Raw genomic sequence first — 26,978 nt, 5'->3', positions numbered from 1 at the left:
GAGGGGTCTCCAAACCAGCTTGGGAGAGGAGGGGTCAGGGAAGTCTCCAAGGAAGCATTTGACAAGGCGGCCCTTGGGAGCACAGGAAGCTGAAGCTGGCCTTAGGCTTACTGGGTCAGATGTGACCACAGATCCTGTCATTTAAAAATATGCTTTGCCCATCGTGGGTTTTTTTGCTTTAATTTTGCACTTGGGGCCAGTGCCTCCCTGACCTCACACTTTTCCAGCCCTTGGACAGAGTCAAGATCTGGCTCAGTCCTTAGCCCCGGGCAGATTGCTCGTCTCATTTCCTCACCTACTGAAAAGGGAAGGGGTGAGGCAGGACGAGATCTCTGGACACAAAAGACCTTCTACAGAAAGTAACCTCGGAGGGGGAGCTGATCAGAAATTCCTAAATGGGCAGGTCTTGGTGGGTCGCCAGGCCCCAGGCCTATCACTTTACTGAAAGTTTTTAAGCAAGTCCTGTCCATTGTTCTTGTGCATCGAGGTTAACACATTTTTGAAATGCCGAAATACCTCGCCAAGCGGTAATCACCCACAAGAGGGCACGTAATCCAGTTAGCCACTCTGCCGTCCAGTCCCTGCCTTGCTTTCTCCTGCCTTCATGGAGTTGTCCTTATGTCCCCTCTGCAATTTCAAACGCACAAAAGAAACTGCAAAACTTATTCTCAGGAGTATCTGAAATCTTGCTTCTCCGCAACTGTCATAAGTTTTGGCTCCAAAAAATCTTTATAAAAACTGGTTTGGACATTTCTTACGGGGAGCATCTTGCTGGGGTCACACCGGTACAGGGTCCTGGTAGGTGAAAACGGCCGCCGAGTTCCAAGAGGAGCCCCTTTTCTCGGAGTTCCGAGGTTGCTCGAACCCAGCGGTGGTAGGTTGGTAGCCCAGGTAGAATACCTATCAAAAGGGAATGGCGCTTACGTCATCAGCCAGCGACGAGAGGCTAAGTAACTCCTCTCTAATTGGTTGCTTTCTGCAAACGGGAGTGAAACTGCGTTGAGGGTTTGCTCTCCTTTAACTCTAGACTTCCGATAACTGGAGGGCGGGTAAAGACTGGGGACAAATTCATCAAGTCACAGCGGGACCGGAAGTCCGGGGGCGGGCCTTCAGCAGGAGGGGGCGGGTCCAAGGGCGGGCCTCCCTTTTGGGGGCGGGATCCTTTCGAGCACGGGGAGTGGAGCAGCCACACCGTGCGGTCCCGGAGCGCGAGAGGCGGGACTTGGGGCGGGCCCGAGGCTGTGGGCGGGGTCAGGGAGGGGCCGGGTCGAAGCCCACGCCGGGCGCGGAGAGCAGGGCAATCCTCGGTAGCAGATCCGCTGGCCGGCCCCTCGGATCCGTCCCAGCCATGGCCCCGCGGTGCTGGCGCTGGTGGCACTGGTGGTCGGCGTGGCCTCGGACCCGGCCGCCTCCCGCCGGGAGCACCCCGGGTAGGAGCCGGGCACCCCTGGGGCTGGATGGGAGAGCGGGAAGGAAGGCCTGAGAGCTCTAAGTGGAGCGGCTGGAGCCGAGCTGGGGCAGAGCTCGAGAAGGGCGAGAAAGGGGCCGGGGCAAGATTGGAGGGTGCACTCACGCTGAGAGATGGGGTGGTGTACGGGGGCAGACGGGGGCCCTAGCTGTGCGGGGATAAGGTGCCCTAGGGCGAGACAAGGGTCAACAAAGGTGAGAGGGGAGACCGGGATGTCCACAGGTGGGAGAAGAGGTGAAGGAGGGCGATATGGAGGTCCGTGGGGCCCGAGGGAAGCCTGCGGTGAAACGGGCCTGCAGGAACGAGGCGGGTCTGTTAGGACAATGCAAGCTTCTGTGGAGAGAGGGTCAGAGAGGCAGTACCGGAGAGCACTGTGGGAAGATCCACGGCGGGGCGGGGGAGGCTGGGGTGATACGGCTCCGTTGGAAGGATGAGGTATTCTGTTGGGTGCGTAGGGAACTCCCTAAGGAGAATGTGCTGGGCAGGGCGACTTCAGGTGAGGGTGGTGGGGGTTGCTGAGGAGACCATCTTTGGCGACATGGTTCATGCGTGGAATGTGGGGTTCTGAGTGAAGTCACAGCCTTTGAGTTTCGGTTGCAATAAGGAACCCTGCAAACGCCAAAGCTTTGACAAAAAAGAGGAACGCGAAGCCCGGGAAGCTCCCTCTAGTGTTCCACACTGACGTGGCTTTGAAATTGGGGTGGGAGCGTTGTTCTGACCTCCCTCGCCCCCTGCCCTCCATCCCCAGGCTCCTGCCAGCGGTTCTCCACACAGGAGCAGACCCCCCAGATCTGCGTGGTGGGCAGCGGCCCAGCCGGCTTCTACACTGCCCAACACCTGCTAAAGGTAAGCCATTCATTCCCTCCTGGCTCCCTCACCCACCATTCCCTCGCCTTTCTGCTCCAGCCCTAAGGGCAAGCCCCACCCACTGGGGGTTCCCAGCCTATCTGGACTGGACACTCTCTACACGCTTTGTCCCCTCACCTGGGGATTATGCACATCCGCAGGATGACTTCGTCCCGCCCCTCATCTTCCCTGCTTTCTTCTCCGTCTCCACTCCGTCCCCAGCACCCTGCATCTCCAGGCTCTAGCCAGCCCCTCTTCTCGGGGTTTCCTGGAACTTTATCCACCTCCCTGTGCTTTCCTCTCTGATGGCCCCATTCTCCTCCTGCCATGCTGTTCTTTCAGCCTGCTCTCCACCGCCGAAGGCCAGCGTCTCAAGGCTTACGGTGCTGGCCTTGGTGAGCGGGGCCCGCCCCACGATTACTCATTACTTTTGAGACTTGGCCAGGTCTTGGACCTTGGTGGGAGGGAGGGAGAACCATGGTGGGGGGAGGAGAGAAGGGGGACCTAGGCTGACTAAGACGTGGAACAGTGGCCTTGCTCTGGAGGGACTGGGAGTGCCTGTGCAGGGACAGGAGAAAGGGCGGATGGATTCGTTAGACACACACACACTTGCAGATACTTACAAGGTATTGTGGCCCAGTTGTCCCAGGACATGGGCCTCAGTGTCAGAACTGGGGGTGTCCTGGGGAGACTGAGAGGAGGTGGTCGCCCTGCTGCACAGCGACCTGAGCGCGCCTCCCACACAACACATGGGAAAGAGCTGATCACGACGGTGTGACCGGCATACACCGGGTCGGGGGGTCAGTGAGGAAGAGTTTCCTGGGGAAGGTGCGCTCGATCCGCACTGAAGGAGGCTGAGGGCCTGCCACAGGCGGGGAGTCATCCCAGGCAGGTTGCCATGTGGTCGCACAGCCCCGGGCTCTGACCAGAGATATGGTGGGGGCTGGGGAGGCCCTGGAGGGCTTTGTGTAGGGGGCACTGTGCTAGCTGAACCGGAATTAGCAGGGTGGTGGGGGGAGAGATGGGGCCTTCCAGGCAGGATGGTCAGTGCCTCCACTGGGAGCAGAGGCTCTGGGTGGGGGATCGACTGGACAGGTTCGAGGAGCCCCCCAGGGTGTAGGCTTCAGGGTGGCTATGTGGAAGGGGCAGGGGCGTCAGACTCACTTTCACCGGGGGCCACATCAGCCTCACGGTGGCCTTCAAAGTGCCGAATGTACTTTTAGGACTGTATACATGTAACTATTCCGTAACAGTTAAGCGAGAGCTTGGTGCTGGTAGAAACAAGGTGGAGGGCCGGATTAGGCCCTTGGGCCTCGTGTTTGCCACCTGTGCAGTGCAGGGACAGAAGGGGCGGGGCTCGGGGGAGGGGAGGGGGCTGTGATCGCGTGGGCGTGAGGCGTCTGGGATGAGCTGTCCAGGGCTCTCAGGTCTGGGCAGGAGGGAGAGGAAAATGTCAGCAAGCCCACAGGGACTGGAGGTCACAGAGGGGAGCGGAGAAAACCCCCCCAGGGGGCGTGTGCCTGGGGAGAGGGTGGGTCCCCAGATGGGAAGAATCTCAGAGAATGTTTCTGTTAGAAGAGGGGGGGGCAGAGGAAAAGGGGCTTGAGAAAGAGGAGCCAGAGGGACAGGAGGGGGCGGCGGCCAGGAGGGCACTGCAGGGCTGGAGGGGAGAGGGCCGGGGAGACAAGGCCAGCCGCGCAAGGTAACGGCGATAACCAGCAGACACGTCAGGCGGAGTCAGCTTGATGGAGGTGGCCTTGGAGAGGGCAGGGTGGCCTGGAGGGAAGGACCCACAGCAGGAAAGAGCGGAAGATAAAGCGGGGTTGTGTAAGGTGTTTTCCCCCAGGGCTGAGCAGTCCAAACTTCGCCCTGTGGCGGTGGGCAGCGGGGAGGGTCCCCCAGCGAGGCAGTGGCCTGCAGCTGCAGCAGCAACAGTAACCAGGGCTCTGATTGGCTGCCGCTCACCGTGCGCCAGGCCCTGGGCGAAGCGCATCCCGCCTCGCTCCGTGAATCCTGAGCATCGTGCCCATCGTGCCCGTCGTGCCGGAAGGGATGTTCTGTCGTTCAGAGAAGTTAGAGAGCCAGAGAGTGGGGGCGTCCCCGTGGTTGTTGACCCCAAAGCCAGAGTTCCCTGTCAGTGGGGTGTGAGGGGCACTGGGTCCGGCGCCACCTGTGGAGGGCACGGATGGGGAGAGCCAGGAAACACGGAGGGGCGGGAGGGGTGGGGCTGGACCTGGACCGGGGACAGGCAGCGGAGCGGGGTGGGGGAGGGGATCTGGACGCCAGCGAGGAGGTGGGCTGCGTCTCTCTCCCTCCGCCCGCCACACGCCCAGCTGTGCTCCCGGCTCCCTGTCCAGCTTGGTCCGCTTTCCAACGGGACGACCTTGGAGACTACAGCCGAGGCAGCGTGGTTCTCAGGTCATCAGCCTGGCTGGGCATTTCTAGAAGCGTCGAGGGGTTCGAAGGCAGGGCAGTGTGGACCATCGGGTCCCCCTCTGGGGGGAGGGGCAGGCTCCCACCCGCCTGTTGGCCGAGTCTCACTGTCTCCCCTGACGGGCGGCCCTGGCGGTCTGATCTCTGCGGCCCCACTCCTCTTGTCTGGGGAGACGGGGAGTCCGGGGGTCTCTTCCACCTTGCAGAGGGCTGAGGCCTCTTTGTGTCCTCGGCCCACTGAGCTGGGCTCTCCTGCTCTGTCTGGGAAGGTGCAGGCTGCGGGCCCCGCCCCCTCCCTGCCCCACTGCCCTCTGCCTTGCTCCCCAGCACCACGGCCGGGCCCACGTGGACATCTACGAGAAGCAGCTTGTGCCTTTCGGCCTGGTACGCTTTGGCGTGGCGCCCGACCACCCCGAGGTGAAGGTGGGTCTCTCTCGGCACAGCGTGGAGGGTGGGAGACTTGGGTCAAGGTGAGGGGGCAAGGGCAGCTCTCTGGCCGCATGTAATGACCCCAGACCCTGTGGGTGCCACCCAGGTTCCATCTGGGGACATCGTGGGGTGAGGGTGGCACGGGCATGGTCCCCGGAGTTGTCCCACCCTCTAAGCCCTGCCACCCTCTAAGCCCTGCCACTCTGGGCCCGGCAGAACGTCATCAACACCTTCACCCAGACGGCCCACTCCGACCGCTGTGCCTTCCACGGCAACGTGGTCGTGGGCAGGGACGTGACCGTGCCAGAGCTGCGGGAAGCGTACCATGCGGTGGTGCTGGTGAGTGCCGACGGGCAGGGGAGGGAGGGCACTGGGGCGAGGCAGCCGCAGGAAGCGGAGGCTGAGGGATGGAAGGCCCGGGAGTGAGGCCCAAAGCACTGGGCGTGGCCTGGGGTGGAAGCTGGGGAGCAGGAGCTGGCTGGGGCCCCTGGAGGCTGTGGGGGTGGGGTGGGGGGGATCTGTCCCCTTAGCGGGTGCTGAGGAATCTGGGTCTCCCCTCAGAGCTACGGAGCAGAGGACCATCGAGCTCTGGAAATTCCCGGGGAGGAGCTGTCTGGAGTGTTCTCGGCCCGGGCCTTTGTGGGCTGGTACAACGGGCTTCCTGAGAACCGGGAGGTGAGTGTGGGGTGCACCCCCACTGCCTCTTCCTCCCCACCCCTCAGCCAGGGCTGGGCCAGCCCCTAGATGCCAGGGCTGGGCGAGAAAGAGCCCTCTCCGGGACTCGCTGAGATGAGACGTGATGTGAGAGGTCAGGCTGAGGAGGCGGGAGGTCACCTGGGGAAGCAGGCCTCTGGGGTGGGGGCAGGTGGGGGAGGGGGCCCCAGAAATCCCCAAGGGCGGTGGACGGGTAGCCTGACTGCAGCCAAAGCGAGGGGTCCCCTGTCCCGACCTCTCCCCTCCAGCTGGCGCCGGACCTGAGCTGTGACACAGCCGTGATCCTGGGCCAGGGGAACGTGGCCCTGGACGTGGCCCGGATCCTGCTGACCCCACCTGAGCACCTGGAGGTGAGTGGGTGGGGCAGGGGCAGGAGCGGGGAGGGGAGGCCACGCTGAGGACAGGGTGCCCCTGCCGAGGGGCTCAGGACTCACCCCTACAGGCTGAGCTCTGGGCCTCTGCTTCCCCATGGTGTCGGGCAGGGGCCTTCGGGAAGGCATCCTGGCCACTTCATCTCCAACAACTTCTCCTTCACGTTCAGCACTCTAGCTGCGTGGCCTTTAAAAAAAAAGTATTCCGTGGACCTCAGAATGCTGCTTGGAACACTCACTCACCTCGTGCCAGTTAATCTTTTGGTTCTTAGCTCAACTGCCCCTCCCTTTGGGAAGCCTCACCCCTTTCTCTCCTAGGCTTGCCCACTGTTTTGAAGCATGTGGTGACCACTTTAATTTTGTATTTATTGATGAGTATTTGATAAGTCTTGCTCCACCAGATCAGAGGCTCTGTGAGGGCCCGCATCACGTCTCTTTTGCCCACCATTAACGCCCCTCTCCCGCGCCCCTTGCTTGGTGCCCTGCGCGCCATAAACCCTTGTTAGAGAGACCGAGCACGGGCCTGGTTTGCTTCTGGGTTGAGCCATTTGCAGAATTGGCGGCAGTGCTCCATCCGGCCACCAGGGGGCGCAGTGGTGCACGTTCCGGCTGTCGACCTTCTCAGGCTTCGGGTGGGATGTGACCCAGTGGAGAGGTTCCTGTAGGATGATTCCAAGGTCCTCCTTTTGTGCCAGAAAACAGACATCACCGAGGCGTCCCTCAGGGTACTGAGGCAGAGTCGGGTGAAGATGGTGTGGATAGTGGGTCGACGTGGACCCCTGCAAGCGGCCTTCACCATAAAGGTGCTGGGGCCGGAGGGAGACGGGCCAGGGTGCTACAGGGATGGTCTGCCCTTGCGAGGTGGTGCAGGGCGGAGCCCCTGGGAGTGGGTGCTGCTGCCTGGGGTGGGAGAGGGGAGCCAGATGGGTCCTAGTGCCCTCTCTGGTGGTGGTGGTGGCGGCGGCCCCCACCTGGCCTGGCTCTGGGGTAAGCCCAGGAGTGGACAGCGCTCTGGGCCTGACCTCCTCCCCCACCCCCACCCCCAAGGAGCTTCGGGAGATGATTCAGTTACCAGGAACCCGGCCCATTTTGGATCCTGCGGATTTCTTGGGCCTCCAGGACAGAATCCAGGGTGAGGGGCCCTGGCCTGGCCCCCAGCTCCCTGGGGAGGGCCCTTGGGGAAAAGGCTGTAACCGGGACAGCCCTGAGACGCTTTCTGTTGCTGGCAGAGGCGCCCCGGCCCAGGAGGCGGCTGACGGAGCTGCTGCTCCGAACGGCCTCGGAGAAGCCAGAGCGGGAGGAGGCTGCTGGCCAGGCGCTGGCCCCCCGAGCCTGGGGTCTCCGTTTTTTCCGAAGCCCCCAGCAGGTGCTGCCCTCACCAGACGGGCGGCGGGCGGCAGGCATCCGCCTGGCAGTCACCAGGCTGGAGGTGAGTCTCCTGTCACCCCAAGACACCCCTGTTCTCGAGGCTCCTCGCCTCGGCCGGGTGTTGCTGCCCACACTCTCCCCGCAGGGTGCCGGCGAGGCCGCATGCGCAGTGCCCACCGGGGACACGGAGGACCTCCCTTGCGGCCTGGTGCTGAGCAGCGTCGGGTATAAGAGCCGCCCCATTGACCCCAGTGTGCCCTTTGACCCGAAACTTGGTGTCATCCCCAATGTGGAGGGCCGGGTCACAGACGTGCCAGGTGAGAAGGCACAAGGAGGCTAGGCACGAAACTGGGAGGGGACTGGGGGGCTGGTGTCTCCTGGGGCCGTTCACGTTCCTTCAGTCACCCAGCTGAGAAACTGCTCTGAGGCAGGCCCCGGGGGGCTGGGCCCTGGCACCCGGCCCCGGCCTCCCTGCACCGGCCCGAGGGGAAGTTCCCAGCCCAGCCGAGGTGCCTGCCTACGTGTGGTTATTACATCGTTCCATTTATGGAGGTTGGCCTGTTCTGGGCCAGGCCCTGTGCTCCTGCTGGGCTTGGAGGAGTTCGAGAGCAGGCGGGTCCTAGGGGGGCTTCCAGTCTGAACACCCACACGCCTGCCTGTTGCTCAGGGAGTGCTCCCAGGGGCCGGCTGAAGCTGGAGGTGGGCGGGACCCAGCCCCTTCCCCCGGCAAGCTCCGGGTCTAGGGGAAACGGAGGTGCAAGGGGGACGGTACGGTGAAAGGGGGGTGAGCAGAGTCTGGGAGGGGCCAGTGGCCACAGTGGGCCCAGCGGGTGGGCGGCGGGGAGGGCTTGGGGTGTGCAGCTGCGGGTGCACACGTGTACACCCCGGACGCGCAGCCTGCCAGGCGAGCGTCCGGCCACCAGCCCTTCTCTCACCCCTCCATTGCCCCCCCCGCCCCCCGCCCCGCCAGGACTCTACTGCAGTGGCTGGGTGAAGCGGGGACCCTCGGGGGTCATCGGCACTACCATGACTGACAGCTTCCTCACCAGCCAGACGCTGCTGCAGGACCTGGAGGCCGGGCTGCTGCCGTCTGGCCCCCGGCCTGGCTACTCAGCCATCAAGGCCCTGCTCAGCAGCCGAGGTCTGGGCCCCTTGTGAACTCCTGGGGGCAGGGGCCTTCCCACTGAGGGGCGGGGGGGTGGAGATTGCTCCGGGCTGGGATGGGGGAGGGGGAGGAACTGGGGCAGTGACTCCTCTCCCCTCTGCCTCAGGGGTGCGGCCCATCTCTTTCTCGGACTGGGAGAAGCTGGACGCTGAGGAGGTGTCACGGGGCCAGGGTGCGGGGAAGCCCAGGGAGAAGCTGCTGGACCCTCGGGAGATGCTGCGGCTGCTGGGGCGCTGAGCCCAGGCCCCGGCGCGGCAGGGCGGGAGAGTGCTGTTCAGGGGCGGGGCCGGGCCAGTTGGAGCGGACTCTGTAGCCCAGCTGCCTCCCCGGCCCGCCCTGGCACGGGCCTGGGCTGCCTCTGCCAGGGACCAGTGCGCACTACCTCCTGCCAGAAGGATGCCCTCGCCGGTGTTGGCTTAACTCTCGGCAAGGAGATGACCCCAGTTAGGGATCGGTGGAAGTGCGGGCTGACCTTCCTCCCTCTCCCCTCTCCCGCTGGACTGTGGAGGGTCACCGGGTCCAGAATATGCTGAAAATAAAACAGCTGCAACCGAGGGCCAATGGTTGATGTGCCTGTGATTTCTTCTGGGGCCTGGGGGTCACCTTCCAGCGGCATCTCCCCTCCAGTCGCCAGGTGGCGCTGCAGAGCCAGCTCCCCGCTCCCGGGCCTCGGGGCTGGAGGCGGCTTTGGTAGCCAGTCCTCCTGGCACTGGCCCTCCCTTCCTGTCCTTGGCCCTGCCCGCTGCACTGGCCTCACTGGCCGGTTAGCCCCTGGTGCGACTAACACAAGAAAAAGGGAGTGAAGGGACGGGGGCAGCAGCTTGCTCCAGCCCCTTCCTTTGGCCCCCACGTGTGCCCCAGTCTGGTTCCAGTGCCTTCAGGTTAATGAGCCAGCAGAGCGGCGCTAAAATCTCCGTAGCGCTCTGCAGTTTACAAAGCGTGCGCACTGTCCAAACACCAGTCCCCGAGACACCGACTTCACTCGACAGGCTGGGGGATCCTCACCGTTAAGCGGCCCTGGGCACCCAGCTAGTGAGCGCCGGCTCAAACCCAGAGCGCTGGACCCGTGTTATTTTTTTTCTGAGGCCGCCGTGGCCCCGAGTGTCAGGCTAGGGACACAGTCCTGGAGAGGGGACCCGGCACCCAGGCGCTGAAGACGCGCGCACGGGCGGCAAGGAGGGGGTGGAGGAGTGCGGGCTGTGGGCGGGCGGCTGGGCCGAGGCCGAGGCGGGTGGAGGCGCCGGCCCCGCTGGGGGGGGCTGCGCGGGCAGTGGTGAGCGCTCCTCCACAGCCGGCTGGCGAGCCCCGGGAGCGGATGCGCGTGGCGCAGCCCAGCCCCGGACCGGGCAAGCGGGAGGGGCACGAGGGGGGCGGGCCCGGCCCGGCTCTCCAGGCCGCACCAGCGGCGGCAGCGGCCCGCGAGCCTGGGTGCTGGCGCCCGCCGAGCTCTGACGGAGTGCGCTAGCGCGCGCGGAGCCGAGGCGCCGGGACGGGCACCTAGCGGGAGGCAGCCAGTGCGGGCTCCGCGCTCCGGCGCAGCGCCCCTTCCCCCGGTGAGTGGCAGGCGGCAAACCCCGGGCGCGAACTTGGTCAACTTGGGGCGGGCTTGGGCGCCGCGGGGACAAGGACGGCAGAGACAGACGCGGGACACACCGGGAGAGTTGGGCTGGCGTAGGAGCTCGAGGAGTGTCAGTCGGGGACCCTTGGGGACCAGGCCTGGGGTTTGGACCCGGACGGGAGGAGAGGAAGAGAGGCCGAGGTGACAGGTGCGCGGCGGATGCCGGGGAAGGACGCGAGCGAGGCGCCCGAGACGTTCGTCTCCCGGGTCGGGGAGCCCTCCAGCTGCTTCGCCTGGCGCTGCGACAGCGCGGGGGGGTGGGGCCGTGCTGGGACGCGGGAGTCTGGGCTGCGGGGACCCCCCAACTGTTGCTGCGGGAAGACGCTGGGGCGGGGAGCGAAGCCGGGAGCTGGCGGCACGGCTGGGTTAGGCTGGGTTTGTCCAGAGCGCAGGCGGCTGGAGCCGGTAGAAGCAGGGAGCACGAAGGGGGCTGTGGGTGACTCCGGGGGCCCGCCCTCCTGGCTCCTGGGGTCCGCTGAGCACCTACAGCACATCTGCCTTCACACCCCTCCTTCACCGCCCCCCGCCGTGAGCCCCCCAAGCCCTCGCCTCCCAGCCCTCCCCCTTCCTCCCCTAGGCGGGAGGGAGCTCCCTCCTCTGACCCCAAGGAATCAGCAGCGTAGGCTTCATGGGGTGGTGGGATCATCCCAAATGCTGACCCTGCGCCCAGCGGACCCAGGCTGCGAGGACAAGGAAGAGAGGGTGGGCTGAGAGGCCTCAGGAGCGCCGAGGGGCCCCAGGGCGCTGGGCTCTGGCTGCCGCGCCCGCAGGTTGCTCTGGTCTCCGGGGCTCGGACCCTGACTGCCGAGGGCGGGGAAGGGAAGTCCGTGCCCGCTTTGGAGAGTGAGTGGCGCCTTGTCCTAGGCCGGCAGGGCCAGGACACGCGAAGGCACAGACGTCCAGTGTTTAGAGGAACCCCAAGGTGAGCCTTCCTAGCCACCCCAAGGTCCTGCTGGGCGAGGGAAGTGGGAATTCGGCCGGCCCTGTGCTCGCCCTGGTCCCCAGTCACCCTGGGGTCCGCCCTGGTTCCCAGCCCTGCCGGCCTGATGGGACTTCGGACCCGGTCCCCCAGCCCTCTCTGATGGTGGACCATCTTGGCTGGGTCCCCAGCGTGGGGCCGAGGGGACCTCGAGGGAAGGAACTTCTTTGGGGCTGGTGTATTAGGTCTCGGAGCCCGTCCAGTTTCCGGCTGTGCCAGTCTGTGTACAGACTCCGTAGTAAGGATTTGAATAGGCAGGCGAAGGGGACCTGTAGGCCCGAAACTGGGCTCCTGGGTTTGCTCCGGGACCTGGGGCTGGCCTGGGCTGTGCCCGGCACACAGACCCGCCTGCCCGGTGATCTCTGCCCCCTCCCCCTCACCGTACCGGCGGGGAGTGGGGTGAAGACTCAGCTTGAGGGCGTGGGAGGGGGCGGCCTGCGAACTGGGGATACCAGTAGCCGGTAGCAGCTAGTTGGGGGGCACGGAGCGCGTGGTGCCCAGTTTGGCCGCCAGGAGGCGTGGCGCGGGTCCCCGCCGGGAGTCTCCGCCGCTGCCTCCGCATCGCGAGTGTCCTTGAGCCGCGGGTGACAGTGGCTCTCGCCACTCGCGCCCCCTCCTCCCGTGGGGGGAGCCTGATGCCACGTTCCCTGTGAATTATTTATCACCGGCCTAAAAATACCCCGAACTTCACAGCCCGAGTGTAAGAGATTCCAGCCGAAGGGAGGGGGTGGGGCGCCCCCAGGGGCGCGCGCGGGAGCAGCGGGGAGGCGGGGAGGAGGTCTCGGAGGAGCAAGACCTCGGTGCCCGAACCAGCGGCCGAGAGACGGAGGGGCCGTCTTCTCCCCCTGACGCCTGCGTTCGGGATTGCGCTCGCCGACAGGGAGGGAGGGAGGGAAACCCGACGGCAGGGCAGGGCCGAGGCGGCTCACCGGAAGGGCCGTGGCGCCTCCCGCAGCTGGCGTCCCTCTGCTCCCGGGAGGCAGCGCAGCGGGTGGGCTCCGGGCCTGGCAGAGGGTGGGAGCCGTCCTGCCCGGGGGTGTGTGTGCGTGAGAGTGCACGCTCCGGCTCGGGAGCCTGCGCGTGCTTGGGGGAGCTGGGGTGGGTGTTGGGGGTGGGGGGAAGAAGAGTCTTAAGCACGGGGCGGTGCCCAGGCCGGTCAAGGTGACGCTGAGCATTCCTGAAGACTGACCATTGCCACCCGCTCCCGGCCACTGATGGCGTCCGTGTGTTCATCATGCCTTAACTTAGTGCGTTTGTGAGAGGCACGGACCGCAGGTGGGTGGACAGAGGTCTCTAAGACAACAGTCCATTGTGGGGCTGGGGCATCATTGAGGGGGCAAACACCTGCGGGGGCAAATACCTGTCAGGGCAAAGTGACGCAAGCCACCTCAGAGGCATAGCTGGAGCTCCCCACCCCAGGACAGGCGGGCAGGGGTGGGGAGGAAGCAGTTACCTGGACCAGAGCCCCCGCCCCCAGATCCATGCCGTCTCCCCCCTGAGTGTTCAGAGCCTGGGTGGACTAAGGCAGGTGCCCCGTGGGAGAGGGATTGAGGTTGCACTCTGAACATTCTGGAGTTTTGTCAGGTAGACCAGTGGAGGGGCGCACAGGTGGTCGGGGTGCGTGGAGACCTGCCCAGGAGACCGAGGTGTCTGGATATCATGTGTGGGCACCAGGAAGCGGCTATGCTGTTGCAGGAGGGGTGCCGTCGCGGCCAGGGGGCGGGCAGGCAGGCAGGGCTGGGCAGATGGACCGTGGACAGGTGGGAGGCCAGGCAGAGGCGACGGGGAGATGGGCCAGGGCCAGGGCCGGGTATGACCCTCCTGCCTTGTGGAGTGGCTGGGGGCCACGTGGCGATGGTCTCCCTGAGTCTGCCCACTGCTGTTTGAAGCTCAGACACTCGGCCGACTGGGCCCCTCCCTCCAGGGGTGTTCTGCCACCGCTCCTAGGGGGAGGTGCACCCTGCACCCACCTCCTCTGCTCCTCAGCCCCAGCCCCAGACGACACATTCCTATTAGCCTGCGTCTCTGGGGTCGTGCCCCTGGAGGCGAGACAGCCTGGGCCTTTTAGAGTCCTGAGTTCCACAAGAAACAAAAAGAACTGCATTGGCAATTTAAACGTGCGTTGGAGCCACCATCGAAAAACATAAAAAGAAACCGGTGAAGTCCATTTTAGCAGTGCATTTTGTTTAACTCAGTGTATCTGAAGTGCTATTTTTCAACATGCAATCAATAGAAAAAGATTAGCGTGACATTTTACTTCCGTTTTTTTTTCTCCCTGAGTCTTCCACATCCAGCGTGTATTTCGCGCTCACAGCACCCCTCGATTCGGACGAGCCCCATTTCCAGGGCGCACGGCCACGGGTGCCCGGCAGCGGCTGCTGTGCTGGACCTGAGCCTGCAGCTGGAGGCGGCGGAGGCTGGGGGCTTCCCAGGGGCAGGCACCCGCAGGGGCTGGGGGTGTGAGCAGAGGTGAGCGCCTCAGCGCCTTGGCAGGTACGACCTGCAGTCCCTGACTGGGGCTGGCGGAGTGTGGGGTGGCGTGGCACGCGAGGGTCCCGCCCCAGACTCACCCTGTCTCAGGCTGGCAGCCCCATGCTAGGAAACCCTCGCTGGGGGAGATCTCAGAAGCACCAGAATGAGGACGCTATTCCGTCCCAGCCCCCAATCCTGTCTCCTCTGACTGCAGGTAACCCCAGGCCCACCCCGGTCGCCCTTCGGCTCTCCCCTGCTCGGAAGTTCTGTTGGGGATCTGATGAAGATGGAGAGGGCCACCGATCTGTGGCCGATGGCCCCCGGGAGGGAGAGCTGCGTCAGTGGGCACCACTCGCTGGCTTGGCTCTTGGTCCCAACCCAGAGCAATGACGTTCGTTTAGCAGGGAGACGCGGCAGGCCCTGGGCTTAGGTTAAAAAAGATCGCGCACACCAGCGATGGCCTGGGAAGCAGCTCCCGTGTAAGACCAGACCCTGAGCCCTGAGCAGGTCAGTGCTGGCACCCCCTGCTGGGGAAGAGCTGCCGCTAGCTGAGGCCACGGGAGAAGGGTAGGGGAGTCTGGTGCCCAGGAGGGGACAGCTCTGTGCCAGGCAGGGCCATGCTGAGCAGGGCCCATGGGATGTTAGATTCAGTTGAGAATGGAGAGTCAGGGTGGGGGTGGGGTTTCGGGGTGTCACAAGAGCTGCCTTTCCTCACCTGGCTGGCAGGCTGTCACCTGTAGGACAAGGATGCCGTTGACAGCAGGAAGCCCTCACACTGCTGTGAAGCGGCTCCTGTGATGACGCAGGCAAGAAAGGGTGGCTCAGAGAGGGTGAGCCACTTCCCCAAGATCACCCAGCTAGGAAGTGGCAGAACTGGGACTTGAACTAGGGTCTGTTCGGCTTAAATCCAGGCACTGGGACACCAGACTAGCATTTTCAGAACCCAGAGGGACATGTGTCCAAAGGTCTGGCCTTTCTAGCCAACCGTGCTGTTGACAGTGGGATGGGAGTAATGGGTGCACACGGTGACTCCTGTTCGTCTCGCCCCTGCCCTCCTGGGCGGCCCTCGGGGGCTCAGCTAATCTCTCTGTCTCTGTCTGTCTGTGTCTGTCTGTCTCCCCCTCTCTGCCTCACTTTGTGGAGGGAGGCTCCCCCTCTTCTCTTCCCCCCTCTGGATGTCTGTCGCTTTGACTCTGGCCCTCACCTCCTGTCTGTCTGTCCATCTTTTCCTCCATGCCGCTGTCTCCCTCCCCGTGCCCACCCTGATCTCTCCGCAGGACCCTCCAGTAGACATGGGCGGGGCCCTGGGGCCAGCCCTGCTGCTCGCCTCGCTCCTCGGTGCCTGGGCAGGGCTGGGCCCGGGGCAGGGCCAGCAGGCTGTGACGGTGGCCGTGGTGTTTGGCAGCTCGGGGCCGTCACAGGCCCAGGCCCGGACCCACCTCACCCCCCAGAGCTTCCTGGACCTGCCCTTGGAGATCCAGCCGCTCACCGTGGGGGTCAACAACACCAACCCCAGCAGCCTGCTCACCCAGATCTGCGGGCTCCTGGGCGCCGCCCGCGTCCACGGCATCGTCTTCGAGGACAACGTGGGCACCGAGGCCGTGGCCCAGATCCTCGACTTCCTCTCCTCCCAGACTCACGCGCCCATCCTCAGCATCAGTGGGGGCTCGGCCGTGGTCCTGACCCCCAAGGTGCCCTTCCAAACTCACGTCCCCTCGTCCCCACGGCCTGGAGCCAGGCTGGGGCTGGGGGGAGCGGGGCTGAGTCTGGGCCGGGGAGAGACTGACGTCGTATGGGGGTCTTGTGTCCTTACCCTGCAGGGGAGAGCATCCAGGGGCCGCCGCTGTCTGAGGCGTGGGCAAGGTGCGCTCTCAGAGAGCGTATATCCCGCGGGGGAAAGTTCTAAACGCACTCACCTGCGGTCCAGTGAGAGCAGGTGTTCTGGAGGGAAAACGCAGGGTGCCACTGGGGAGCTAACAGCGCCCCCGTGCGGGCCGGGGGTGGTTCCACATGGTACTGAAGCTGAGACGGGAGGGTGAGGGCAGCTGGTGTGCTGTGTGTGTGGGGGGGGGGTAGGGAGTGTCCGGGCAGAGCAGGAGGTGGTGCGAACACCCCGAGGTGGAGCTCAGAGTGTCTGAAGACCAGAGGGAAGCCTGGGAGGGAAGGCGAGGTCCCGACCATAGGGGAAGAAAGTTGGGTTTTACCCTAAGTCTGGAACCAAAGGATGTGCTCAGGGGAGACTCTGGTCTGAGTTGCCGTACTTTTACGAGTATTTTTTTATTTCGGGGAGTTTTGAGCACACATGAGTATAGTGACCTCACGTACCCCGCCCATCCAGCCTTGACCGACCCTGCTCATCCTCGCCCCCACCCCATTCCCCCCTTTCTGTGTTACTGAGCAAAGCCCAGGCACCCCCTTATTCCATGCACAAATATCTCTCAGTGTATGTCTAGCAGATAAGGGTTAAAAAACCCCCACCATATATTGTCACATCTAAGAATAATGAAAATCCCTTAACATCCTCAAATATCCAGCCACTCTTTAAAGTTCCCCCATGGTCTCATACATGGGATACATGTTTGCTTTCGTTTGTTTGCTTGACTCAGGAGCCAAATTGGGTTCCCAGGTCGCAGCTGGTTGGTCCGGCTTCTGAGTCCCAGCCTCTAGCTCCGCCCCCACTTCTCTCTTCTCTTCTTGCCATTTGTTTGTTGAAGGACCTGGGTTACCTGTCCTGTAGAGTTTCCCCAGTTTCCCTTTTTATTTTGTCGTATTTTTGTAATTTAAAGACTGGGACAGTCGGAGTGGGGTGAGACCCTGGTGGCGCTGCAGCGGCCACGGGGAGCCCCCAGCGAGAGGAGTGGTTTGCAGCAGCAGCCCAGGCTCGAGCTGGCAGCGCCCTGGGCATTGGTGGCGGCCGCGGTGGGGGAGGAGGGGTTTTCTCATCCCCAGGGCTCCGTGGAGTATGGCCCTCTCCCAGGGATCTTTGGGCCCCACATTAGCTCTCAGCACAGCGGCTCTCCACCTTCACAGTTCTTTAGAAAAACACTCAAGGCCAGCGTCCCAGGTCTGAGATTCCGCTCCGTTGGTCTGAAGCATCGCTTCCCAAACTAGCGGGCTCGGGAATCACCTGACGAGCCTGTTGACACACTGATTCCCGGGCGCCACCGCCAGGGACTCTGATCCAATGGCTGTGCGATGCGCCCCGGAATTTGCATGTCCAGCAAGCTCTCAGGTGACGCTGACACTGCGCTCCAGCGCCGATGGAATAGGGGGCCGGGCATGAGCATTTGGAAAACTCTCCAGGTCACCTAATGGGCGGTCGTGGTTAGGAACCATCTCTGGGGCGGGAGACGGTTTCACTGGGAAGGGGCTCCCGGGACTCACAGCACCTTCCGACGCAAAGGCGTCTAAGGGCTGACCCAGGGAGCGGAAGTCGGGGCGAGGGCGCGGGGCGGGACTCGCCCCGCCCCCTTAGGCTCCGCCCCTCCCCTCCCCCAGGAGCCGGGCTCCGCCTTCCTGCAGCTGGGCGTGTCCCTGGAGCAGCAGCTGCAGGTGCTGTTCAAGGTGCTGGAGGAGTACGACTGGAGCGCGTTCGCCGTCATCACCAGCCTGCACCCCGGCCACGCGCTCTTCCTGGAGGGCGTGCGCGCTGTCGCCGACGCCAGCTACATGGACTGGCGGCTGCTGGACGTGCTCACCCTGGAACTGGGCCCCGGCGGGACGCGCGCGCACACCCAGCGCCTGCTGCGCCAGCTCGACGCCCCGGTGTTTGTGGCCTACTGCTCGCGCGAGGAGGCCGAGGTGCTCTTTGAAGAAGCAGCACAGGCCGGCCTGGTGGGGCCCGGGCACGTGTGGCTGGTGCCCAACCTGGCACTGGGCAGCACCGACGAGCCTCCCGCCGTCTTCCCCGTGGGCCTCATCAGCGTCGTCACGGAGAGCTGGCGCCTCAGCCTGCGCCAAAAGGTCCGCGATGGCGTGGCCATCCTGGCCCTTGGCGCCCATAGCTACCTGCGCCAGCACGGCACTCTGCCCATCCCGGCTGGGGACTGCCGCAGCCACCCTGGGCCTGTTAGCCCTGCGCGGGAGGCCTTCTACAGGTGGGCATCTGTCCAGGGCATGTGACTCCATGGGGTGTGTCCATCCGGGGACCCGGGTTGGCAGTGAGCTTGGTCTTGGTCTTGCTGGCTACACCTCCCACTATCTAGTGTGCCCTGGGGCCAAGCTCCTTCACCTCTTGGGGCATCAGATTCTTTATGTCAAAAAAATTGGGGGGGTTGAGGGTGCGGGAGAATCGCAGCAGCGCACACACGGGGAAACAGAAGAATGAGCATACAATGAATGCCCCTGTGGCCGGCGGTGGCAGGGCGGAAGGTGGGGAGGGGCCCGTCTGCTCCCCGAGCCGGGCTGCAGGCGGGGCTGCGGGAATACCCAGGCTTCTCTCCCCGCGTGTGCGCGCAGGCACCTGCTGAACGTCACCTGGGAGGGCCGAGACTTCTCCTTCAGCCCTGGTGGGTACCTGGTGCAGCCCACCATGGTTGTGATCGCCCTCAACCGGCACCGCCTCTGGGAGATGGTGAGAAGGGGGTGAGCCCGGGGGCCCTCCGTTTCCTTTCATTTGGTCCACAGCCCCTCTCGCGCCCGCGGCTGAGCAGAGAGTCCCTTCTGTCCCTTATCCTACCCCTGGTCCTTCAGGTCTCAGGTGGGACATCTCCCCGGGAGGCCTTCCAGGCCCTTAGGTTGGGCGAGGCACCCCAGCCCCGGGCCCCCACAATGCCCTGGCCTCCCGGCACTGCAGAACTTACCGGCACACTTACTGCACAGCCCTGCCCCGGCAGGAGTAACCCACAGCCGTGCTGGCCAGACAGACGTGAACAGACAGAGTATGGGGAGACTGGTGCTTGAGTGCACTGTGTGCAAAGCATTGTGGGTAGAGAGAAGAGGGGCAGGAATCAGTTCTGCCTTCAAAGGAGGAAACAGGGGAAGACTTCACAGAAGTTGGGACATTCGGGATGGGTTGTGGAAGGTTGAGTAGGAGCCCACCGGGAGGGAGGCTAACCTGGCATAGACAGAGGGGCAGGAGGGCTTGGGGCATTTGTAAGTGATGTGTCCGGTGGCGCGGAGACTGAGGGATAAGAGCGCAGCAGTGGCGGTGCTGGGCTCACATCTCCATACCAAGGCTGGGGCTGCTCGGGTGTGGGCTGCGGGGAGATGCCGAGGGCCGGCAGCCGTGTGGGGGCTGGGCTGGAAAGCAGGGGGACTGGAGCTGGGGAGCGGGGTGCAAGAGGCCCTCCCTCCAGGCTCATGCCCAGCCCCCAACTCTCCTGTTCTCCCAATGGCCTGAGCCAGGCCCTGCTCTTCCTGCTCTGAGCATCCCTAGGTGTGGGAGGGGGACCCTTGGCCCAGGTGGCTCCCACCCAGAGGGCGGGGGGTAACAGGGCTGGAGGTCTCGGGCTGAGGCTGGTCGCCCTCTGCAGGTGGGGCGCTGGGACCATGGCGTCCTCTACATGAAGTACCCGGTGTGGCCTCGATACAGCGCCTCCCTGCAGCCCGTGGTGGACAGCCGGCACCTGACGGTGGCCACGCTGGAAGAGCGGCCCTTCGTCATCGTGGAGAGCCCGGACCCCGGCACGGGCGGCTGCGTGCCCAACACGGTGCCGTGCCGCAGGCAGAGCAACCACAGCTTCAGGTCCGAGAGAGCCCACGGAGGCCCGGCGTGAGCCGTGAGCCGCCTCGGGGCGGCAGGTGTTGCGTGTGCCCCTGCTCGGGCGTGGGGGCGGGGTCCCTGTGCCAGGCTGGGTGGGGCGGCTGGCTCTGACTCCTGGTGCTCCCTCGGTGGCAGCAGTGGTGACGCGGCCCCCTACACGAAGCTTTGCTGCAAGGGCTTCTGCATTGACATCCTCAAGAAGCTGGCCAAGGTGGTCAAGTTCTCCTACGACCTGTACCTGGTGACCAACGGCAAGCACGGCAAGAGGGTGCGCGGCGTGTGGAACGGCATGATCGGGGAGGTAGGCCCGCCCCCAGGGCCTGCCCCCTGAGCCCACCCGCCCGTGGCCCTGCTTCTTAGGGTCTCCCATCTGGCAGGGGGGACTGGGCTGGCCCCGATGATGCCCCCTGGGGTGGTCAGCCCTAAGAGTGGAGAGGACCCCAGGTGGGAGCAATGGACTCAGCTGGTGGGTGCTGGAGGGGACTGTGAGGAGGCTGGGGTGAGTGCTCCAGCCTGGAGGCCCCTCCTCCCGCGGCCCCAGGTGTACTACAAGCGGGCGGACATGGCCATCGGCTCCCTCACCATCAACGAGGAGCGCTCCGAGACCGTGGACTTCTCCGTGCCCTTCGTGGAGACGGGCATCAGCGTGATGGTGGCACGCAGCAACGGCACGGTGTCCCCCTCCGCCTTCCTGGGTGCGATCCGGTGGGCGGGGCTTGCTCTGGGGTGGCGGGCCGTGACGTGGGTGGGGTGTAGGGTGGGGACTGGAGGGGGTGGGTAAATGGTGGCCCCTCTTATGAGGGACAGAAACACCGGAAGGCAGGCTGGCTTTGGCTCCTGCCTAGTGGGTTGGGACAGCAGAGAGAGGGGCGGAGCTCCTTGGGGCGCTGGAGAGACCCCCGGGGCGTGGGACCCGGTGCCAGTTCCTGACGCGAGGAGGAAGTCAGCATGTGTAGGGCAGCCCCCTGTGCCGGGCCGCACGCCGGGTGCTGGGGCACCACAACAGTCCTGGCATCCCCAGGGCGCCCATGGGAGGCCAGCTGGCACTGACAGGGCGGGCCCGACAGCTGTGAGGACAGGGGAGCCTCTCGGCCGAGAGCAGAGGAGGGACCTGGCTTGGCCCCTTCCTGCTGTGCGCCCTTGGGCGAGCCACTGAGCCTCTCTGAGCGGGGCTCCTTGGCCATGGGGAAGACCACAGACTACTTCCTAGAGGGGCGTCAGGTGGCAGGCTGGCCTCTGACCCAGGGAGACGGGAAGGGCTTGTCGGAGACCCCAGGTCGGTCTCCCCGGCTCCTGGGGCCTTGGTGTCTGTGTCAGGATGAGGAGGAGACTTGACCTGGGAGGCCCTGATTCTAGGCAGAACCACCAGCTCATCCGTGCTGGGCCGGGGAGGGGTGTGCCGGATGGGAGTGTGGTCAGCAGGGCTGGCCGGAGAGGGAGGAGAGGGGGTGGAGAGACTCCTTGGGTTTGCTGATGGGGCTTTGCAGGCAGGGGCTCGGGCACCGGTGCAGGGCTCGCTGGTCGCAGGCGGCAGGATGGGAGGGGGCGGGCGAGGAGCGTGGGTACGGACCTTCTTCCGCTGAGAGTACGTGGGGAGGAGAGGGCCAGCGAGCCGCCCCCCTCTGCCCGCAGAGCCCTACAGCCCCTCGGTGTGGGTGATGATGTTCGTCATGTGCCTCACCGTGGTGGCCGTCACGGTCTTCACGTTCGAGTACTTCAGCCCCGTCAGCTACAACCAGAACCTCACCAGCGGCAAGAGTAAGCTCCAGCCTGGGCCTGGGAGGAGGGGGCGGGGCCAGTGCACCCCGGATAGGTGGGCTCAGGGCCCCGGGCATGGGGCAGGTCTGTGGCCTTTGGACACAGGCGGGGCCCAACCAGATCCGTGAGAGGGGAACAAGGTGAGCTGACTTGTCCTGGACTGGGGATGGTCCCCACCCCAGGACAGAGCGGGGACAGAGGCTGTGGAGGCGGGCGGGCTGACACCTGAGCGCCTCCGGGCTGGACAGAAGGAGTCCCGGTGTCCTCTCCCGCCCCCAGAGTCCGGGGGCCCGTCCTTCACCATCGGCAAGTCCGTGTGGCTGCTGTGGGCGCTGGTCTTCAACAACTCGGTGCCCATCGAGAACCCCCGGGGCACCACCAGCAAGATCATGGTCCTGGTCTGGGCCTTCTTCGCCGTCATCTTCCTCGCCAGCTACACAGCCAACCTGGCCGCCTTCATGATCCAGGAGCAGTACATCGACACTGTGTCCGGCCTCAGTGACAAGAAGGTTCTGGGGACACGGCCGGGAGCGGGTGGGGGGACGCCCGGGGCAGGGCCAGGCCTTGGGTAGGGGGGCCCAGGGCGGTGGGAGTCAGGAGCTGGGGAGCCGGGGGAGGCGGGGCCGGGTGGAGGTAGCTCAGGGCCGCTGATGGAGTGGCCTTGGGCAAGTGTCTCTTTGTCCTGGGCCCAGTCTCCCCATTTGTGACACAGGGGTGGCCTGGACGGAACCTAAGCCCATTCTGCCCTCACTGTGCAAGTTCCGACTATGGGAATGGGGTGGAGGGGCGGGGCTGGGCGCAGGGCTGGGGGCCCACTGGGGTGGGGCCTGGGCGGTTCCAGGGCGGGGCACAGATGGCGGCCGCTCTCCGCCCGCAGTTCCAGAGGCCTCAAGATCAGTACCCACCCTTTCGCTTCGGCACAGTGCCCAACGGCAGCACGGAGCGGAACATTCGCAGCAACTACCGCGACATGCACACCCACATGGTCAAGTTCAACCAGCGCTCTGTGGAGGACGCGCTCGCCAGCCTCAAGATGGGGTGGGTCCTCAGCCCTGCACTGGCCTTCTGCTGTCTTTCCCCACACATGTCTCCCCAGTGACCAGACTCAGCTCCGCCTCTTCCTGAGAGGTCCCGGTTGGGGACAGTGAGGCTGGGCTGTCCCGTAGGACTCCTGGGGGCAGGTGGTGAGGGGGCCTTGGGGCGGAGGGAAGCTTGGAGCGAAAACGGGTGCCCATGTGTGGTCCCAGGTGCTCGGCCGTGGTGCTGACCAGGGGCCCGTCTTGCCCTGAGGTGGTGGTTGTGACCGTCCCAGGGTCTTAGGGGTGCAGAGGGCTGTGTCCTCTGGGAGCAGAGAGGCCCCTTGCCTCTGCAAGGAGGGGAGCCGGTGGGGTCCCCGAGCTACAGGAGGGGCTCTTCTCCCTGTCCCGGACCCAGCGGAGGCAGGGAAGGCTCTGGTCGTCGTCCCTCCCGGGCGGTGGTGCCCCCACCCCATAGGGTCCCTGGCCTGAGGGCTCCACCTGTCCCTAGGAAGCTGGACGCCTTCATCTATGACGCCGCTGTCCTCAACTACATGGCAGGCAAGGACGAGGGCTGCAAGCTGGTCACCATCGGCTCTGGCAAGGTCTTTGCCACCACCGGCTACGGCATCGCCCTGCAGAAAGAGTCCCACTGGAAGCGAGCCATAGACCTGGCGCTCCTGCAGTTCCTGGGGGATGGTGCGTGCCGCCGGGGGTGGGGCCGGGGCCCGAGCGGGCCACGGGGCACGTGGTCGGCAGGGCTGTTCAACGGCTGGCCGGCGTCGCCAGCATTTGCTGAGTCCCAGGGGCCGGTGGACAGGAGGGGGCTCTGGGGGTGAGAGTCCGGGGCAGTGTGTGTGGGGGGGTATTTGGAGGGGCTGGATGGGGACCTGGGGAAGAGATGGGTGTGCCAGGAGGACGTGGGGAATGGGACTGGGGAGGCCCTGGAGGGCAGCAAGGCAGGAAGGAGCTCAGGCCACACAGTGGGGTTGGGGGTGGCTGGACTCTTTCCGTTTTCCATCTCGGGGTCACCCGGGCAGTGCCAAGGGCCTGCCTAGTCGCAGGGCCGAGGCCCAGGCCTGCCTCGGCACCAGGGGCTCCCGGGTATGAGGGGTCCAGCGGACCCTGCCCCCGAAGCCCAGAGAGAGCTTTCAGTTCAGAGTTCCAGGTTCCAACCGCCCTGGATAAATAATGGTCTGACCCCCCATCCGTACCATAGGGATAGTGAGTGTGACAACCAGGAAGGTGCCTGCGGCCTCCTCAGGGGCCCAGCGCCATGCCTGGCGTGCAGGGGATCCATACATATATGGCAAATAAATGAACCATAACATTTACCCGGCCAACCAGCTTTTGCTAGGAGCACGGGGGGTGGGCACGCCAGGGACTGGCATTGCCCTCCCCAGCACCCCCATCTGCGTTCCTTTCTTCCTGCTCATTGACACCCCCAACCCCCAATCACATCCCTGCCTGGCCAGTGCCTGTGTGGTCCTGCAAGGGGTGGAACCCTGATTCCAGACCCTTCCTTGCTGGAGACTCGGGTGACCACTGGGAGGGTTCTTCCTGAGTGAGGTGTGCCCCCCCCGCCCCTGCCCAGGGGAGACACAGAAGCTGGAGACGGTGTGGCTCTCAGGGATCTGCCAGAACGAGAAGAACGAGGTGATGAGCAGCAAGCTGGACATCGACAACATGGCGGGTGTCTTCTACATGCTGCTGGTGGCCATGGGCCTGGCCCTGCTGGTCTTCGCCTGGGAGCACCTGGTCTACTGGAAGCTGCGCCACTCGGTGACCAACACATCGCGACTGGACTTCCTGCTGGCCTTCAGCAGGGTGGGTACCTGCCCTACCCTAGACAGCGCCAGCCTTAGGCGCACCAAGCCAGACCAGTCAGAGCTGGCTGTGGCCTGTCTGCGGATGCACAGTAGAAACCCCCGGAGGTGGCACGGCCTGCCAGCACTGCACAGCTGAGGAGAGAGGCCAAGAGGGGTTTAGTCTCCTGGAGCCTCAGAGAGCTCCTGGGTAAACCCAGGGCAGCACAGTGTCTGGCACATAGGAGACGCGTGAGAAATGTTAGTTGCTTCCTAGGACTTAGAGGTGCCAGGGCTGATGCCTGGGAGGAGGAGGCGGGCCTCCGGAGAGGAGGGTGTGCTCACAGCGCGTCTCCTACCTTTGTCCAGGGCATCTACAGCTGCTTCAGCGGGGTGCAGAGCCTGGCCAGCCCCGCGCGGCAGCCCAGCCCGGACCTCACGGCCAGCTCGGCCCAGGCCAGCGTGCTCAAGATGCTGCAGGCGGCGCGCGACATGGTGACTACGGCTGGCGTGAGCAGCTCCCTGGACCACGCCACGCGCACCATTGAGAACTGGGGCAACCGCCGCGCGCCCCCGGCACCCGCCTGCCCCGGCCCTCGGCCACCCACCCCTGACCTGCCCCCGGACCTGAACTCCAAGGGTTGGGGGCCATCAGGCCGCGGCCGCGTCGCGCTGGGGCGCAGAACCCCTCAGCTCCTGGGCCGCCCTCGGACGCCACGGCCTCCCCTGCCCGACGTCTCCCGACGGTCGAACCGGCGGGCCTGGGAAGTGCGGTGGCCAGTGCGGACCGGTTGCTGCAGGCGGCACCTGTTGGCTTCCGAGCGGCGAGCGCTTCCGGAGCGCCCCCTATCGTCCGCGTGCTGCCACTACAGCTCCTTCCCTCGAGCCGACCGCTCCGGGCGCCCCTTCCTCCCGCTCTTCCCGGAACCCCCGGAGCCCGAGGATCTGCCCCTGCTCAGACCAGACCAGCTGGCCCGGAGGGAGGCCCTGCTGCACGCCGCCTGGGCCCGGGGCCCCCGCGCGCGCCACGCTTCCCTGCCCAGCTCGGTGGCCGAGGCCTTCGCCCGGCCCAGCCCGCTATCCACCAGGTGCGCCCGCCCCGCCTGCTGGCGTTTGGCGCAGGCGCATTCGCTGCGGCTGCCGTCGTACCGGGAGGCCTGTGAGGACGGCGCGTGGGCAGGCGTCCGCGTCTGGCCGCACAGACCGCACGCCTGCTTCCACGCCCATGCCCACCTGCCGCTTTGCTGGGGGACCGTCTGCCCTCATCTACCAGTCTGTGCCAGCCATGGCCCCTGGCTCCCTGGGGCCTGGGGGCCTCCTGGGCACAGGGGCAGGACCCTGGGGCTGAGTACAGGCTACAGGGACAGTGGGGGGCTGGAAGAGGTCAGCAGGGCGGCCTGTGGGACACATGGCTTCCTGGGAGCTTGCTCCTGGAGGCGGATCAACAGCTTGGAGTCAAAAGTGTGAGGTGCGTTCTCCACCTGGTGCTGCCAGGGTTCTCGGCAGGTGGGCTCGGACCTTTCTGACTCCCGCCCTGAAATCCTGGCCACGGAGCCCCAGTGACAGTGTCTTCCACGGTCAGTTCAGTGGCCTCAGCGGCCTCAGGTCCTGGTGTGGGCCGGGCTCTTGCTGTCCTCTCTTCACGCCGAAACCTTCCCGCAGCACCTGGAGCCCCAGGAAGCCGCCGGCTCTCCCTGCTCTGCTGTGAGCTGGTTCCTGGCCGCGGCGGCGGGGGGCTTGGTGTGGGCGCCCGGGGGCTGGAACTCAGGTGGGGGCAGGCAGGGCGGCTCCACGCCTCTGCCCCGCTGACTGCACTTTCTTCTCAGCGTGTTGGGACATTAAACAAACCTTTTACAACCCAGCGGTGCTGGCTGCCTCGTTCTGCATCCTTTGGGCAACAGGAGCATCATGGGAATACCCCGGGCAGGAGGGCGTCTGCCTGCCTGGAGCAGGCGGGTGGCTCCCTCCGGGCGAGCGTCTGGGAGGTGAGCCTGAGAGAGCGCTCCAGCGGCAGAAGCCACTTGGTATTCAGAGCCGGCGCCCGCTCACCCTGGTGCCGGACGGACGTGACAAACGTGCTCAGCGAGGGGGCTCTGTTGGTGACGGGTGCAGTTCATCCTTCAGTCTCCTTGAGAAGGGAGGCTGGGGCCTGGGGCCGTGGGTGTCCCGTCCTGCTGGGGGCCTGCTGGCGGTGTCATGGCGGCAACGGCAAGGGGAGATCTGTTGTGGGGAGTCCGCTGGGCTTTCCTGGGCCCTGGCCAGCTGCTGCACTCTGTCCGTGGTGGGTGTGCAGGCCCTGAACGCCCCCCTGCACAAGTGGCTTTCTGGGTCAGGCCCAGCCCGGCCTCACTGGTGCGGGGGCCTCCTCGGGAACGGGGCCGGGGAATCGGCCCCCAGTCTCAGCCCTGCGCTGCCAGCCCTACCTCCTTCCCCTGTCACATGCCGTCAGCCCTGGACCTGAGGGCTCTCGCTTACAGTCTTCGCTGTTTCCACATCTGCGGTCACATTAAGCTCCCACAATGGCTGTGGAGCGAGCTGGCAAGCATGTGCTCATCCACCCATCCATCCGTTTCTGTGAGTGGGGTCGCTGCCGCCAGGCCCTTTCTCCACTGCAGAGCACGGGAAGCCCGCGGGCCTGCTGTCCTGGACGAGGCCGGTGGGGCAGGGCAGCAGTGAGGTCCATTACTGGGGGGAGGGGCGGGGGAGGGCAGCCAGTGTCCTTTCCCACAGGCCTCCCCACGGGTCCCCTCCTCCGTCCCCAAAGGCTCCGCGGCTGGGATCGGGCCATAACTGGGAATTTTTGTTTGGTGTTTAGCGCTGAGGTGGTAGAGT

The 26,978-nt window shown here is 65.1% G+C and overlaps 2 protein-coding genes across 6 annotated transcripts; both read left to right on the top strand.

The window, feature by feature from the left end:
• Positions 1 to 1,253: 1,253 nt before the first annotated feature.
• FDXR (ferredoxin reductase) lies at positions 1,254 to 9,349 on the top strand. Its single transcript, XM_045837100.1, has 12 exons — positions 1,254 to 1,430; positions 2,217 to 2,314; positions 5,075 to 5,170; positions 5,393 to 5,515; positions 5,738 to 5,851; positions 6,139 to 6,240; positions 6,957 to 7,064; positions 7,309 to 7,393; positions 7,491 to 7,690; positions 7,775 to 7,946; positions 8,600 to 8,770; positions 8,901 to 9,349. Exons 1-12 carry the CDS (start codon positions 1,349 to 1,351, stop codon positions 9,029 to 9,031), a joined length of 1,482 nt encoding a protein of 493 aa, XP_045693056.1. The 5' UTR covers positions 1,254 to 1,348; the 3' UTR covers positions 9,032 to 9,349.
• A 695-nt stretch (positions 9,350 to 10,044) lies between these two features.
• On the top strand, positions 10,045 to 25,942 carry GRIN2C (glutamate ionotropic receptor NMDA type subunit 2C). Of its 5 annotated transcripts, none has more exons than XM_045837097.1 (15): positions 10,045 to 10,347; positions 13,672 to 13,860; positions 14,078 to 14,370; positions 15,141 to 15,554; positions 17,362 to 17,960; positions 18,322 to 18,436; positions 19,338 to 19,549; positions 19,706 to 19,868; positions 20,109 to 20,262; positions 21,200 to 21,325; positions 21,605 to 21,834; positions 22,203 to 22,363; positions 22,853 to 23,040; positions 23,936 to 24,168; positions 24,516 to 25,942. In XM_045837097.1, the coding sequence occupies exons 4-15, from the start codon at positions 15,156 to 15,158 to the stop codon at positions 25,611 to 25,613; spliced, it is 3,678 nt and encodes a 1,225-aa protein (XP_045693053.1). In that variant the 5' UTR covers positions 10,045 to 10,347; positions 13,672 to 13,860; positions 14,078 to 14,370; positions 15,141 to 15,155; the 3' UTR covers positions 25,614 to 25,942. The 5 variants fall into 5 exon arrangements, with proteins under 5 accessions (XP_045693053.1, XP_045693054.1, XP_045693050.1 ...); XM_045837098.1 differs by having other exon boundaries at positions 19,703 to 19,868; positions 22,249 to 22,363; positions 22,903 to 23,040; XM_045837094.1 differs by having other exon boundaries at positions 19,703 to 19,868.
• Positions 25,943 to 26,978: the final 1,036 nt, after the last annotated feature.

The sequence above is a fragment of the Phyllostomus hastatus genome, unplaced genomic scaffold (assembly GCF_019186645.2).
Source record: "Phyllostomus hastatus isolate PE091 unplaced genomic scaffold, TTU_PhHast_1.1 phas_contig_210, whole genome shotgun sequence".
NCBI classification, from domain to species: domain Eukaryota; kingdom Metazoa; phylum Chordata; class Mammalia; order Chiroptera; family Phyllostomidae; genus Phyllostomus; species Phyllostomus hastatus.
This window is presented reverse-complemented; position numbering and strand designations above follow the sequence as displayed.